The sequence below is a fragment of the Corvus cornix genome, chromosome 3 (assembly GCF_000738735.6).
Source record: "Corvus cornix cornix isolate S_Up_H32 chromosome 3, ASM73873v5, whole genome shotgun sequence".
NCBI lineage: Eukaryota > Metazoa > Chordata > Aves > Passeriformes > Corvidae > Corvus > Corvus cornix.
Window position 1 is genome coordinate 18,730,549 of NC_047056.1, and position 13,943 is coordinate 18,744,491.

Consider the following 13,943-nt stretch of genomic DNA (forward strand, 5'->3'; position numbering starts at 1 on the left):
TGGTTGCGGAGAAAAGGGTCTTCGCAGGGATCCTCATAAAACCCCTTTATTTAGTTTCGAGCATTTTCTCGTAATCAATAAAAGTTGTCTGTTATCTCCCGGCGCATTTAGCGGGGAAGTTTATTGCCTGCCGGGCGGATTAAGGGCGAGACAGGAGTGCACCATACAAGGAAGGGACTCCCGAGTCCCTAGATCCGAGCCTCGGATTCATAAAATATAACCATCCATTACGTTGCCGATATCTGGAGCCAGCAAATATATACAGACCATAAATTGTCGCCGGCGGGGTGCGGGCCGGCCGCGGGCGCGGGGGCTCGGCCCGCCCGCATTCCTGCCCGCGCCGGGGGGCGCCGGGGGGTCCCCGGCCCATCCATCACCGCCGTTATGACTCTGCGATGCAGCAAATGGGTTGTGTAAAGAGGCAGCGTTTGACAAGGTGGCATGGTTATCCTGTCCAAATGATGCATAATATTAGTATTAGGGCTTAGATCATCGCATGCTTTTAAAATCATCACCGCTAACTAGGGGTAGGGGGGAGTGGGGGGGAGGGGGGGGGTGTCCTGGGGGCTGCAGGGGGCAAAAGTTTCCATGTAGATAATGATTATAGATGGTGGGATTTATGGGGAGGGGTTCGCGCACAAATAAACACGTCTACTGTAGCCGGGGAGCGGAGCCCGATCCGGCCGGGGCCGCGGGGCCGCCCCCGCCGCTCTGCCTCGGGTGGGTTGCGGGGCCGAGGGACGGCGGGGGTCGGAGCAATCCACAGCTCGGGGGAGGCCATCAGGACCTTTCCCACCTCCACCCCATCCCGGACAATGTTCCCAAAGGCTTGAGGATAAAGTAGAGGATCCCTCCTCCTCACCCAGCGGCAGCTAAGCCGCTGCGGCTGCGGTCACAGACACTGGTGGATGAGGGCGGGAGGGGACTCTCCGGGGATAGGGAAGGGGCCACTTGGGCCAAACGACCCACATTAAGAATTGTCCTTGGAAATACAATGCTGAGAAGCGAACTGTACTGGATGTGTTAAGTTCTAGAGAACTGAAGAACTACAGTAAAAAGAGAAGCCTTACAGAGCCAAGCCCCAGCCAGAACCGAGCTCCACATCCTCCCTGTTACGCCACTGGTAACAATACCCACTCCCGAGCCGTGCTGAAGGACTATAGCGATAAGAAAGGGCTGTTGTATCAGCTGCAGTCTAACCCCTTTTCTCCTCGTCAACAGCCCTGGTTTGTAGACTAAGCTCATGCTGGTTCATCAAGTCATCCTATAGTCGCTATCCTGGGCATTTCTGTTAACATCCAGACAGGTCTCGTTACGGCCAAGAGTTAAAAATGCCTGTAATCTAGGCACTTCTGCCGAAAAGGTCTTTTAAAGACGTTTATACTCTTGCAGAGTCCAGTCATTTATACAAAGACAAGTATTTACAATGGACTGCTTTTACATATAAATATGCGTGTATGTATGGACATATCCACACTCCAATACGTATGTATAGATATCTGTATGAATGCGCTGAAAAAGAGAATTCCGACATACCTCTTCTGTCATTAAAATAATGATGATAATAGAAAAGTTCAAACGGATTGCTTGTAAAACACAGGCTGTAATTCCCTCGAGTTATCTTTCATCTGCAACTACATATTTTGTTTATGTGGTGTCAAAGGACAATGACAAGGCTGTGGGCCAGGTCTTGGGCTCGTCCACGGAAGTGTGGAGCGCTCTAGCGACGCGGGCCAGCTTGGGAGCTCATGCATTTTAGAATTGTACCGGGATGTTTTCGGGGAGACGGACCGGCTCCATGCCACATCCCACCCTTCTTCTTCTTGCTTTCCAGGGCTGGGTTCAGCCACAGGCTCGGGGATCCCCGTGGAGCTGGGAGGTCTGTCCTGGTCCCGCACGGGTCAGAGCCCTTTGTAGCCCAGCTTAAATGGGTTAGGGGGCGAGGGGAGGACGGCAGTGCCTCTTCATTTCGACCCCTCGCCTCGGGGCCGGCACCAGGGCACAGCCCGCGGAGCGGTTCAGCAAAGCCCGGTGACGACGGTGCCGTGAGGAGGATAAAATCTCCGCTAGGCGTGATTTATCAGCCGTGTCTGACCCCTGAATACTTGACTTACACGGCTGGTGACACATTGTCCTGGAAATGAGGCTGGCGTGATTTGTGTCTGTGTCTGTGAGAGTGCGTCTCTTCCCTGTCGAGCCCTCTTTTGGGCTTCTGGGCAAGGAAAGCCTCCAACCCCTCTCTTGTCTCCAGCATTCCCATCCTTTCATCACCCCCATGCTGCCATGCAGGTGATCGGCAAACCAGACAGGGGTGGTCGCGAGCAGTGTCCTCTTTTGGTGGCCGAGGAAAGGCACTGGTCATCGCGAGGAGGGGGGAAGAACAGGCGATGGCACGACGGCCGGGAGAGATGGCCAGGGACCAGGCATAACTGGAGGGGTGTGATGGCTAGAAACCTTTGATTTGGGGTTTGCCCGGAGAACGGGGGTGGAGGAGGGTGGCCCGGGTTTTTTAAGGCAAGCAAAAATTTGATTATAGCGTACGGCAGAGCTCTGTGATTTGCGGTGAGCGGATTTCATTAGCTACGGCAGTCTGAGTCTCGGAAAAGCTGCTCAGAGCCTCGGGGCCGGGAATGAAGCTGACCCTGAGGGCGGGTGGCGGAAAGGGGCTAGGCCGTGGCGCCGGTTCTCCGGGCCGGGGAGAGCCGCGGTGGCTCCGGGCTGCGGCGGGAGCGGGGCTGACACAGCCGGGCACTGCCCCTGCCGCTCCCCTTTTTCCCGGGGTCGGCCCTGTGCCCGCTTTCCCCGCTACCCCGGCGGACAGGGACAGCCCCGGCCCTGCGCTTGCTTTCCGCAGGGGGGGGGCGTGGTGGGTGACAGGTGACAGCCCCACCTCCACTCGTGTCACCTGCCAACCGTCACCGAGGCGAGAGGAGAGGGGGTTGGCTCTCCTCGCTGCGGGGTTCACCTGCGGCGTTTCCACTTCTGCTGAAGATGACGACGGTGGGTGGTGATGGAGGAGGCAGCAGTGGGCAGGAGGTGCCCGGAGCAGCCGCGCAGCCCAGGCCGGCCCGTCGGGGGCTGTCGGGCCGCCGGCGCTGCAGCGGGATCGGCTCTAGTCGCCTTCAACGAATGTCACCGGCAGAAGGAAAAACAAAAGCTGCCTCCAAAGATCGCGGAGCAGAATTTGGCAAGGCTCCTAAAGACACCAATTAGCAAAGGCTAAACCCATTAATGAAGTGGCGGCTCTCTGGTTTCAGCCAGGTGGTGCAGATCAGAGCGCCTGTATCTGCAGCAGAGCCCCGCTTCCCTCCAGCCGGGACCTCACAGCGAACCTCCACATCAATAATACGCTTAATGGATCTCATTAGGGCTGGGGCCGCGAGTCCCGGCCTGGGAGCGAGGGAGATGAGGGGCAGCAGGAGGGCAGCGCTCCCCGCGCCGCGCCGGGACGGACCCGGTTCCCTCGAGGGGCGATGAACGGCGGGGCCGCCGCTCCCTCCGCGAGTCCCCCGCCGCTCCCCGCTGCCCCGCTGAGCTCGTGGGTTTGCACGAACTGCATTTCTACGCGGTTCTTCCGACGATAAACGAGACCTTGGCATCGCCTCACCGGGCTCGCCAACCCACAAGCCACACACCTCCCCTTAATCAGAGCCACCTCTGCCCGCCGAGCCACGAGCATCGGCGGCCGCGCGGGCTGCGCACGGGCGGCGGTGCGCCCGCAGCGCGCCCCGAGCCGAAGGCTGTGAAAGGGGAGGGGAAGGGGCTTCTGCAAATTGGTTTAAAAAGAAAAGTGTCCGGACCACACCTCTGTAAAAAGGGGCTGGGGAAAAGGGAGGAAATGTTTCTCCTTCAGCTGGGGAAAAACATTAAAAAAGAGGGGGAAAAAAGGAAAACCGGAGTAGTATAAACCTGGCCGAGGTGAGCTAGCATATTTAGCTAATGGAGGTGGACTATGAAAAGAGACTTCATATTTCTCTCTGAGGAGTCTCTCCAGGTCGGCAGCCGTGAATACACACAGCAAACGTTGTGCTTGAATTATAGCTGAGGCTTTGCTTTATTTGAATTCACTGGTGTTTATTTAAGAAAGTGAATAAAGGTTTTGTGTAAACAGCCATTATTTCTGATGAGCGCTCAACAGCAATAAGAAGGGGGTGGTTTTTTTAGTCGAGATTGTGGCAAAAGTTGACATTTTGGAGATTGCAGTTTGTCTTGCCGACGCCAGGCAGTCCCGAGGCATGAACTGCAGGGAAAGCTGTGTGTGCCTGCGAGTGCGAAACGGCGATGCCGAGCGAACTGGGGTCTGAAAACAATTATTTTTTAAGACATCAGCTTAAGCCCGACATTAAAATAAAATAAAAATATTTTCCTAAGGAGCGGGGCGGGTCTCGCTCTGCTAACGAGGGAGGCGAACTCAGGTTTCGCTGCCGCCGGCCTCCGCGCCCACGGGGCTCTGGGGGGAGCAGCACCGAGCCGGGGGGGGCGCCGGCGGACCCCGATCCCAGCTCCTCGCCCGGCCCTTTTTGCACCGTCCATCGCTTGATTAAAATATTGCTTCTGCTTTGTTGTATTATTGTTTTGGGGTTTTTTTTCCTCTAATGTGGCTGTTATTTCTGAGGTTGAGTCGGGTCTCCAGAGATCGAGGTCTCTGGTAAGAAATCGGGCGAAAGGAAAACTGTCACGTTGGACTTCCTAACACAGCGCCCGGGAAAGGTGGGGTTATTGGTAAGCTGCTCCCCGGGAAGAAGGCCGGCCGAACCTGGCTCTGATCAGCCCGGCTGGGCATCTCTGCGAGTGTGGACGCCCCCAGACAGGGCTGGGGTATCGGAGCGGCACGGCCAGGCCTCCCGCTTCAGTATTAACCCGATTTCCCATACATGCCACGCAGGAGGAGGCAGGAAAACCTCTGCTCTCCGTGCTGCAGCGCGTATCGCTCCAGCTTCTTGGTCTCACGTACAACTTTTCGTCCGAAATCAGCGCGAAAAATCTCTGCCGGCCGTCCGGGTGGGGAAGCGGGGCAACGAAGCGAGTGTGTGCGGAGAGTCCGCCCTGGCCGGGACCGCGGAGACCGGGGCAGTGCCGGGGAAGCTCCTGCCGGCCCCTCCGCGGGGACCCCGGCCCCGCCGCGACACCCCGCTGTCACCCAGCCGCGCTGCGCGGGCGGGGGCAGCCCGGGGGGTGGCGGTGCCCGGCACAGATCTGGAAGGAGTCACAGCCGATTTAGGAGAGGTGAAGAGACCGCCTGGAAAGCTCCTGCCCCCGACTGAAACACCGTCGAGGGGTTTCGGGTCGGTAGTAAAACAGTGGGCTCGGGCGTCTCGCCTTCAGAGACAACCAGCATCAAAAGCCTTTCGTGTTACCAGGCCCTAACAAGCAAACAAAATAGAGGCACCCCCAAGCTTTCTTTGGCCTGTTCTGGGCGCGGGGGGAGGGGGGGGGAGAGGTTGCATTGCACTACGGACACGTCTCCTTCACCAGCGAACGGCGTTGGAGCTGCATGCGGCCACGACATTGTCCCGACCTTTTCCCGCAGAAATCGAGCAGTAACTACAGCCTCGCGGGACGGGGAAAACTCCCTTCCCTGGAGAGACTGGAACAAATCCCTCCATGGGCGCATCTTTCCCCAGACTCGTTTTCGTGGCTTTGCTCTACCTGCACGTGCACAGCGGGAGCACACTGGTGAGAGATATGATTCATTTTCCCTGCAGCCGGGAGAGAGGAAGAAACCCACCTCCCGGCTCCGCCACTTGGCCCCTTGGCCCGAACAGCACCCGAGGTGCACGAAGCACAAAAAGCGGGAGGAGGACGAAGGAATTTTATCCCATCTCTTCCATTCCGATCTGAGCATCTTTCTCCAAAGCTCGAGTCCCAACAGCATTATTTCCTCTTTTGTCGCGTTATCTTAAAGTGATGCCATAAAGGCATTGCCCCGCTCTCTCCCCGACCCCAAGTCCAGGCGGGCATTGCTCCTGTTATTTGGGGAGGCCGAGGTGGAGAGAGCCTGGCCCCGCGCAGCCAGCCCTGTGCTCGGAGGAGACGCAGATTCCTTTAACCCAAGGGAAGAGAAACTCTTTCCCGGTGCGCTTTTCCTTTCTCATCTGACAAGAGCCACTCCAAAACCCTCTCTCCTGCATGGGCTAGTCTTCAGGAAGCAAACTCAAAAGGCAAACAAATTCCTGCGGTTCCGTGAGCCGCACCACGGTGTTTACCGGAGGAGAAACAATCGTGTTTCGCTGGACATCTGTCCCGCGGCTTCCCTTGCGTTTAGGGGAGTTCCAACATCACGGCAAATCCCGCGCCGATGGGCGCAGCCGCTTTCTGGGGCTGAAAGCGAACTGCGGGGCCCCCGCCGTGCCCCGATAAGATGTGACACCCCCTCGTTTCCTCCCTGGCAAGGTTTTAAAGGCAGAACATTAATTTATAAGCCCCCTACAGATAATTTTTTCCCCCGTCCCATTTCTCTGTCCCAAGAGGGGTCGGCCAGGGACAGCGCCCGAGGAGCGCTGCCCTGCGCGGGCGCTGCGGGCATCCAGGAACGCGTCAGAACTTTGTGGGCGCCCCTCTTGGAGATCACCCTGCCTGTCGTGGCTCTGACGGAGCCTCTGCCCTCTCGGTTACACGTTTTTTGCCAATTCACCCGTCCCTTCTTCATCCGGCAAGACGTCTCGTGGCCTGCTGTATGCCCCAGCTCCTTCTCCCCCGGGCTTCTGGCAGGGGAACTCTGTCGGCCTTTCCTTCCCTTTCCTCGAGGCTTTGCTCCCCCTAGCAAGGGTGTCCTCCCCGGAAAACCCCCCCTGTCCTGAAGGATTTCTCGCCTGAGCTTTCAGAGAAGCAGCAGACGAAGGCCAGAGGTGCGCCCGCCTCCGTATCGCTGGAGGGCACCGGGATTTGTCCAGCCTTTCTCTTTATTCCTCCGTCTCCCCTTTCTTTCTAGCGATGCCACAGGCTCAATGCCCATCGGCCGAGCCTGGGGGCAGAGGGAAGGTGGCCCAGCTTCTCCTGTCCTGCCCTGCCTCCGTGAGCAGGATCCCGGCCCCCGCGTATTCCTGTGCCCAGGCAAAACCTCTCTTCCCAGAGGGAAGGACGGGGGCTGCTCACCGCCGCGGCTTTCGCTCTAATCTCTGCTGCTTGGCAAGGGAGGAGGGGGAAGCAGGCTGGCTCAGAAGCGGCCCCCGTTCTCCCTCGTGGCCCGAGAGGAGCGGAGCACGGAGCAGCGCGGCGCTTTATATTCTTCCGAGGGCGAAGCCAGCTATGAACCCGAGCGGAGCCGTCGGATCCCGGCCTGGAGCCCCGGGGAGCTCCGGTGGAGCCGCCCGGCCGCGCTCACCGGGGTAGGGGGAGCAGCCGCCGTGTGTCCCCCCCGGAGCTCACCCTACCCCCACCCCGCCATCGGCCTCCTCGCCGCGCACAGCGCCTGATGACGTCACAGCGCACCCCGGAGCCGCACCGCCGCGCTGTGACGTCACGGGGGCTTGCGGGGAGGCGCGCGGCGAACCGGAGCGACAGCGAAGCGAAGCGAAGCAAAACTAAACAAACCAAAGGCGCCGTGTCCCCCCCGCGCCCCAAAACTGCCCCGCCGGCTCTCGGCAGCGGCCCCGGGAGTCGAGGGCGGTCAGGCGGCCCAACCCTGCCGGTCACCCGTGGTCAGTGGCACAGATACATGTGCAGGCACACGCGGGATTACGAATGACATTGGTAACCTTCTCATCGGGTGCACAACTCTGCGTCATCAAATCCAGTCCTTGTCACTGCCTTCATTAGAAAAGAAAAGAAAACAAAAATAAATGTAAGTAGAAGGAGAAGGCTGCCTGGGGGGGCTCCGAGGCGAGGAGAGGCAGCTGCTGCCTTCGAGAGGGGTGAAGGAAGCTGGGGCAGCCACGCCAGCCCTCGCCCCTGGTCAACAGACTGACGTGGCTACAAACCATAGCAAACATTTTATTTACAGAAGTTATATATATATATATATTTATATTTATATATTTTGTCAGTGCAGTATTTCTTGGCCGGATTATTCGAAGCAACACGTTGCAACCAATGAGGACGTTGGCAAAATACTTCACATTGTAAATTGGGTGGGGGGGGGGGGCGGGGAAAGGTGGGGATTTCGGAGAGCGTTCTCGCAGTCCCTCGCTCGGATTTTCCTTGGAGAGAACGAGGGGCAGGAAACGGAGAATCAAAATAAATTTAAAAAAACAAACCAAACAAACAAAAGAGCGAACGCCCGGTCTCCTGCGAGCAGCTCTGAGGGAAAGGCGGCCGCCTCGCGCTCCGCCGCCCCAGGACCGGGGCTCCCCTCTCCGCCCGAGTCCTCGGCCCCTCTCCCTGGCCAGGCCGGGCGCTGGCCACAGGCGGGAGCGGGCCGGAGCCAGGGCCGGTGCTGGGCCGGCCTTGCCGCGCTCCCGGGACGGGGAAGGGAGATAAATTAGCGCACAGGTCCCGGGCCGCCCCGACTATAGGCCGCTCCGCGGCTCGGGCTGGCGGCGGCGGGCGGCGGCGGGGAGGGGAGGCCGGCGCTGTCGCAGGACTTGCCCAGCCCGGCGGCGGGCAGGCTCCGCTCGGCGCCCTCAGTCCGTTCCGTGTCGCTGGGGGCCATGTCGAGGGACTCGGCGTCGCTGCTGTCGCTGTCGCCGTCGGAGCGGCTGGGGCTGCACTCGGGCTCCCCGGGGGCGGCGGGCGGTGCGCCGGCTCGCTGGGCTGCCGGCTCCGGCTCCGGCGGCGGCTCCTTGTCCTTCTGGGCCTGAGCTTCCTTGGAGTGCCGCCACTTCATCCGCCGGTTCTGGAACCACACCTTCACCTGCGGCCGCACCGCCCTTAGACGGGCGGCACGGCCCCACCGCGCCCCGCACCGCGCCCCGCACCGCGCCCGGCTCCGACCCCTTCCACCGGCACCGGCAAAGCGGGGAGAGAAGGAGGAGCCGTCCTCCCCTCCCGCTGCCCAGATCCTTACGAGACTAAATGGCTTTTCTTTGTTTTTTCCTCCTCCTAGTTTGTGTATTTAAATACCTCACACACCCCACCCCGTATGTGCTTGTTTGTTTGTTTGTTTGTTTGGATGGGGTTTTTCCTCTCTCCTTCTGCTTCTTCTTCCAGGAAACCAAATCTTGCTCAAGAAACCACAGCGTTAAACAATTCTGTGCGCTGCGGGCCCTCAATAGTGGAATCATTACAGAGTGGCGTTTAATGATTCCGTTTGAAGAAGTGTTTTCACTTCCTCAGAACGAGGGATTTCACAACGCGAAGAAAGATTTAGAACAAAAAAAATTAAAAACAAAAAGGAAAAAAAAAGGGGACATTAAGAATAGTGTGTTCACATCTACTTCCTTTGACCTAAACTGCCTCCTACAGCAAATTGCACTCCAGTAAAGCGCACACTGATGGTCTGCCCTGGCCCCGCTCGTCTCTCTGCCCGGCCTGCTCCTTGGTGGACAAAACAAAGGCAAAAACTCCGTGCCGGGCCGCGGTACGCCGCGGAAACTGGGCGCAAGAGATGCTCGGGGCGAGGTGCAGCCCCTCAGACAGCCCCACTTATAATAAAGGAAGGGAAAACACGTCGAAACCTTACTGCCCTCTGGTATCCATCTAAACTGGAAGTAAGGTTTGAAACAAAACCGAAGCCATTCTTACTTGAGCATCTGTCAGCCCCAGCATCGCCGCCAGTTGCTTCCTGTCCGGTTTGGTGACATACTTCTGGATTTCGAACCGTTTTTCTAAACCTTTCCTCTGCAGGTTGGAAAAAACAGCCCTGGACCAGGAGCGTTTCCTCTTGTATGTCTGGGGCAGAGTGTCCTTGGTTAGAACTGCGTACGGACCTGGGGAGGGGAAGAGAAAAGCGGGGGAAGAGAGGGGGAGACGGCGTTATTAATATTGCAGCCTGAAAGGGAGCATTCAATCGATCAGAATAAGAGTTGGACTGCGGTGTGCAGGGAGGGCCCGGGCCAGCGTGGCCCTGCCTGCCCGATGGGTACGTGTCCTGTCAGCTTGTGCTGCCTCGGGCGCGGGTGGAGCTGCCTGGAACCCGAATTTCTTCCTCTCCCCCCTCCCCGCTCCTTCTCTCTCTGCCCAGGTTATTACTCCTGTACTCGATGGGATGGTCCTCTAGGTCAGGCCCTAGCCGACTCTTCCTCCCCCCCACGCAGCCCGGCTTTCGCCCAAAATCTGAACCTCGCTACAAAACACACACCCTGGCCTTTCAAAAGTGCCTGGCGAGTCCCTCCGGGAGGAAGGGGGCTGCTCCAGGACGAAGGGCCCTGCGCCACGGGAGGGTCGAGGAGGGACGAGATGTACCTGGAAAAGTGTCTTGAAATTGGTGCTGCACTGAGCTCCTTGGGTTTGTGTTTAAGGGACCCAGGATAGCAGAGGCCTCGTTAATGGGGTCTAGAGACGCGAAGAACTGGCCGGCGGAAGGCTGCAAGTTGGGGAGATGAACCCCAGTTTGGCGGCTCGTAGTTAATAAGGAGGTCAGATCTGCGAGCACAGGAACAAGGAGAGCTCTGTTATACCGCGGTCGAGACCGACAACCCGGCATGATCCGGAGCGGGTCCCAGGCCGGAGGGGCTCGGGGGGCCACCATGCAGCCGTCTCCCGCCCCCAGGGGCTCTCCTCGGGAGAGGCGGCCGTGCCCCGGCAGTCAGACATCCTCCGACATATTTACTCCCTTGGTCAGGATGTTTACAGGCCGCGAGGGGAGATGGATTGCAGCGAAAGCCTTTAGACGGGCTGTGCCCCGGGAGGCAGAAATCGCTGGGCGCTCCGGGAAGTGCGGAGTGCTTCCGCTCGCTATTTTCCCGCTATCGCTATTTTCCCAGGGGCGCAAGCCCTGCGCCCCGGCTCTGCCGTGCGGAGGCCAGGGCGGGGGCAGGGGGGGCTGGCTTAGTGAGCCTATTAGAGACTCCGATTTATAACTTTTTTTTTTTTTTTTAGTAATTCTTTTCTCGGCTAGATAGAAAAGTTTTCAAATCGCGGGTGTAGTCGCTAATCACAGTACAAGTAACAGAGCACCGAGAGAGTAAGCAGGGAAAGCGGACAAGCCAATTTCTCTACCTCTCAGCGTGTTGCCTTCCTTGACTTTGGGGTCAAACTCCGCCGATAAAATGCGGTCGATGCCGAATTTCAGGTCCTTGCTGGCGGGCGCCGGCGCCGAGCCGTGCGTGTGGCCGCCGGGCAGCCGGGCGGGGGGCCGGGGCGCCTCCGCCGCCCGCAGCCGCCGCCGCCGCCGCCGCGGGGACCGGTGCTGCGGGGGGCGGTGGTGGTGGGAGTGGTAGGCGGCGGAGAGCGGCGAGAGGCGCGGCGGGAAGGCGGCGGCGGGGGCGTCGGGGGCCACGACGGGCGTGGGCCGGAGAGGCGAGGCCGTGGCGTGGAAGGGACCGCCGTGGTGCACGGCTCCCAGCGCGGCCGGCATCCCGGTGCCGGGTCCTCCGGGCAGGCTGTCGGCAGCTCCTCCCGCCGCCTCGCTGCCGGCGTGGAGGATGTCGGCGATGCAGAAGGACGGCTTCTTCGCCGCCGCGGCGTCCAGCGGGAAGCAGCCGCCGGCCGCCGGCCCCGATGCAGAGCAATACGCTGCTGACCACAAGCTGAAGTTGGAGGCGTAGAAAGGAGCCAGCCCGGCCGTGTACATCCTGCCCGAGGAGGGGACGCGCCGCTCCGCAGCTCAGCTCCCGGGTGCGCGCCGCGGAGCTGCCCGCAGCCCCGGGCGCATGGGGAGGGATGGCTGGGCGAGAGGCTGCTGGTGGAGCACTTCCCGGAGGGGCGAGGAGGGAGAGCCAACCACCAAAAAAATGAAGACAAAAAAAAGAAAAAAAATAACCCCGAAAATTAAAAAGTCCCCAGAACCCACGGCCAGACGAAGAAAGCGAGCGGGCGAGGAGCGGAGAGGCGCAAACAAAACAAACCCAAACCAAACCCCCTTTCCTCGCACTGGGGGAAGAAAAAAATATCCACCCCTCCCCAAAACTTTCTCTGGCAGCGAGCAGCCCTCGCTCCCTCCCCACGCCCAATCCGCGATCCGCGGGGCTGGGCAGCACCGCCCGCCGACACGCCCACGCAGGGCCGGCTCCCGGGTACGGCCACCGCGCCCACAGCGCCAACTGCGTGGCGCGGACCCGCGATTTGGAGCGGTTTGCCCCACAAAGTACAGCCCAACACACACCTATCCCCCCCTTAAATTGCGCCCTCGACTTTGAACAAACCCTTCCCCCCCAAAAAAAAAAAAAAAAATCCAACCAGCGCAAGGTCTCCGCGCTTGCTGCCGCCGCGATTTCCAAACGTTTGAAAGAAAAGCGCAGGGAAATTCTTGGCTATTGGAAGCGGGTCTGTCCTCTTGGAAACGATTCTCAAGGAAATGTGTTTCCTTCCTGGATAAATGGGCTTGGGACAGTCTGGAAGAGAAGGAGTCCATGCTGATGCACGCAACATATGTATTTATGAGAGCCCCCAGATATTCTGGGCCCAGGACACGTTGGATCCTGCATTAGCAGCGACTAATTACCTAATATTATTTTCACGACATGGTAATTTTACAATAGATTTTTGTCAGGTTCTCCATCCCGCTGGCTGCATCTGCTTGCACACTAATTACACCTTAAAAACTACTTTATAATTTCTCAAACCTTTGACTACGAAACTATCCCCACTTTTTCCAGTACACCAGAATCATTATGCTATATTCACTGCAATGATTTAGGGACAAACTTATCAAAACGTCTTTGGCGCTTTTTTCCCCCTCCACTCTAACATCACATTTGTCCTGACCTGACTCTGAAAATCAACTATTTCTTTATTTTTAGTTTTCGTACAAGTGAAGCAGTCGCTGCCGTTTAAAGCAGCCTGCCGGGTCGGACGATTGCAAGTTTGCTTTGATTTTGTTTCAAAAATGTCATATTATTTTTTCCAAAGCGTTTCCCAAATTCTGACGGTTTTCGGGGAACCGCCAGTAAGGCAAACTATTTTTGTTTCGCCAGGTATGAAGATGTAGCTTCTGTGTGAATATTGAAACCACCTGTGAGCGAGAGTGAACGCGTTCCTCAGCCATAACCGTATGCTATAACGGGTAAAGGTGAGGCTGGTTCCCCGGGAAAAGCCAGGCACCTCTTTGCTTTGGTTTGATTCTTATTAACGAGGCAAAACCGAAAAATGAAGATGGGCTGGCTTGCCAAGATGTGTCCGAAACCGAAGCCGGTGAAAGAAAAGGTCGATTATGTCTGAACTTTTCCGGCTTCGACAGCGGAAAGCCCCTTTTCCTTGCATCTCTCCCCCATTCTCCCTCACGCCAGCTGACCCCAGAGCCATCTTCTTGATCTCAAACCGGATCGAACGACTCCGGTTCCACTCGCGTTCCCACCGCCGGGCAGAGCCATCCCGCCAACCCGCCCGAGGGACGGACAACGAAGCGTGCCCTGGGCTCTGCATCCCGGCCGCAAACCGCCTCGTTAAATTATTGCTGCAATTACCACTGCTACCCCGGAGCGTCGGACCAGCCCGGGGCTGCTCACCAGGCAGTCAAGGGGAAAAAAACCCAAGCAAAACCAAACGTGGTGTTTGTTTTTCTTTCTTTCTTTCTTTCTTTTTTCTTTTTTTCTTTTTTAGGAGCTGATTTCAAAACTCATCTCGCCTCGCTGCCGTGCAGGGCCCGTGGACGAGCAGCACCGGAGGGAAAGGCCCGTTTGCGGACACGCCGGGCAGACCCGACCCGGGCACGGGCCGCGGCTCCGCTGCCTCGGTGCCGCCGGTGCCTCGGTGCCGCCGGTGGCCGGGACCCCGGGCCCGAGCGCGGGGAAGCGCTGTCATCCCGCGGACACTAAAATAACCCGAAAGGAAACGCCGAACGCCTCGCACTAAAGCCCTTCACCCCCGGGCTGGGCCTCGGGAGGGCGAGGGAACTGGGGACTCCGGGCCGCGGGGGCAGGTGCTTTCCCGGGGCTCGGCCGCGCTGCGCCCGCGCGCATCCTCCG

The 13,943-nt window shown here is 58.6% G+C and overlaps 1 protein-coding gene across 1 annotated transcript; it reads right to left on the reverse strand.

Moving 5' to 3' along the window:
* Nucleotides 1–7,912: 7,912 nt before the first annotated feature.
* Nucleotides 7,913–12,117, reverse strand: HLX (H2.0 like homeobox). Its single transcript, XM_039569992.1, has 4 exons — nucleotides 11,038–12,117; nucleotides 10,282–10,461; nucleotides 9,622–9,806; nucleotides 7,913–8,791 (listed from the first exon to the last, which is right to left on the reverse strand). Exons 1-4 carry the CDS (start codon nucleotides 11,609–11,611, stop codon nucleotides 8,420–8,422), a joined length of 1,311 nt encoding a protein of 436 aa, XP_039425926.1. The 5' UTR covers nucleotides 11,612–12,117; the 3' UTR covers nucleotides 7,913–8,419.
* Nucleotides 12,118–13,943: the final 1,826 nt, after the last annotated feature.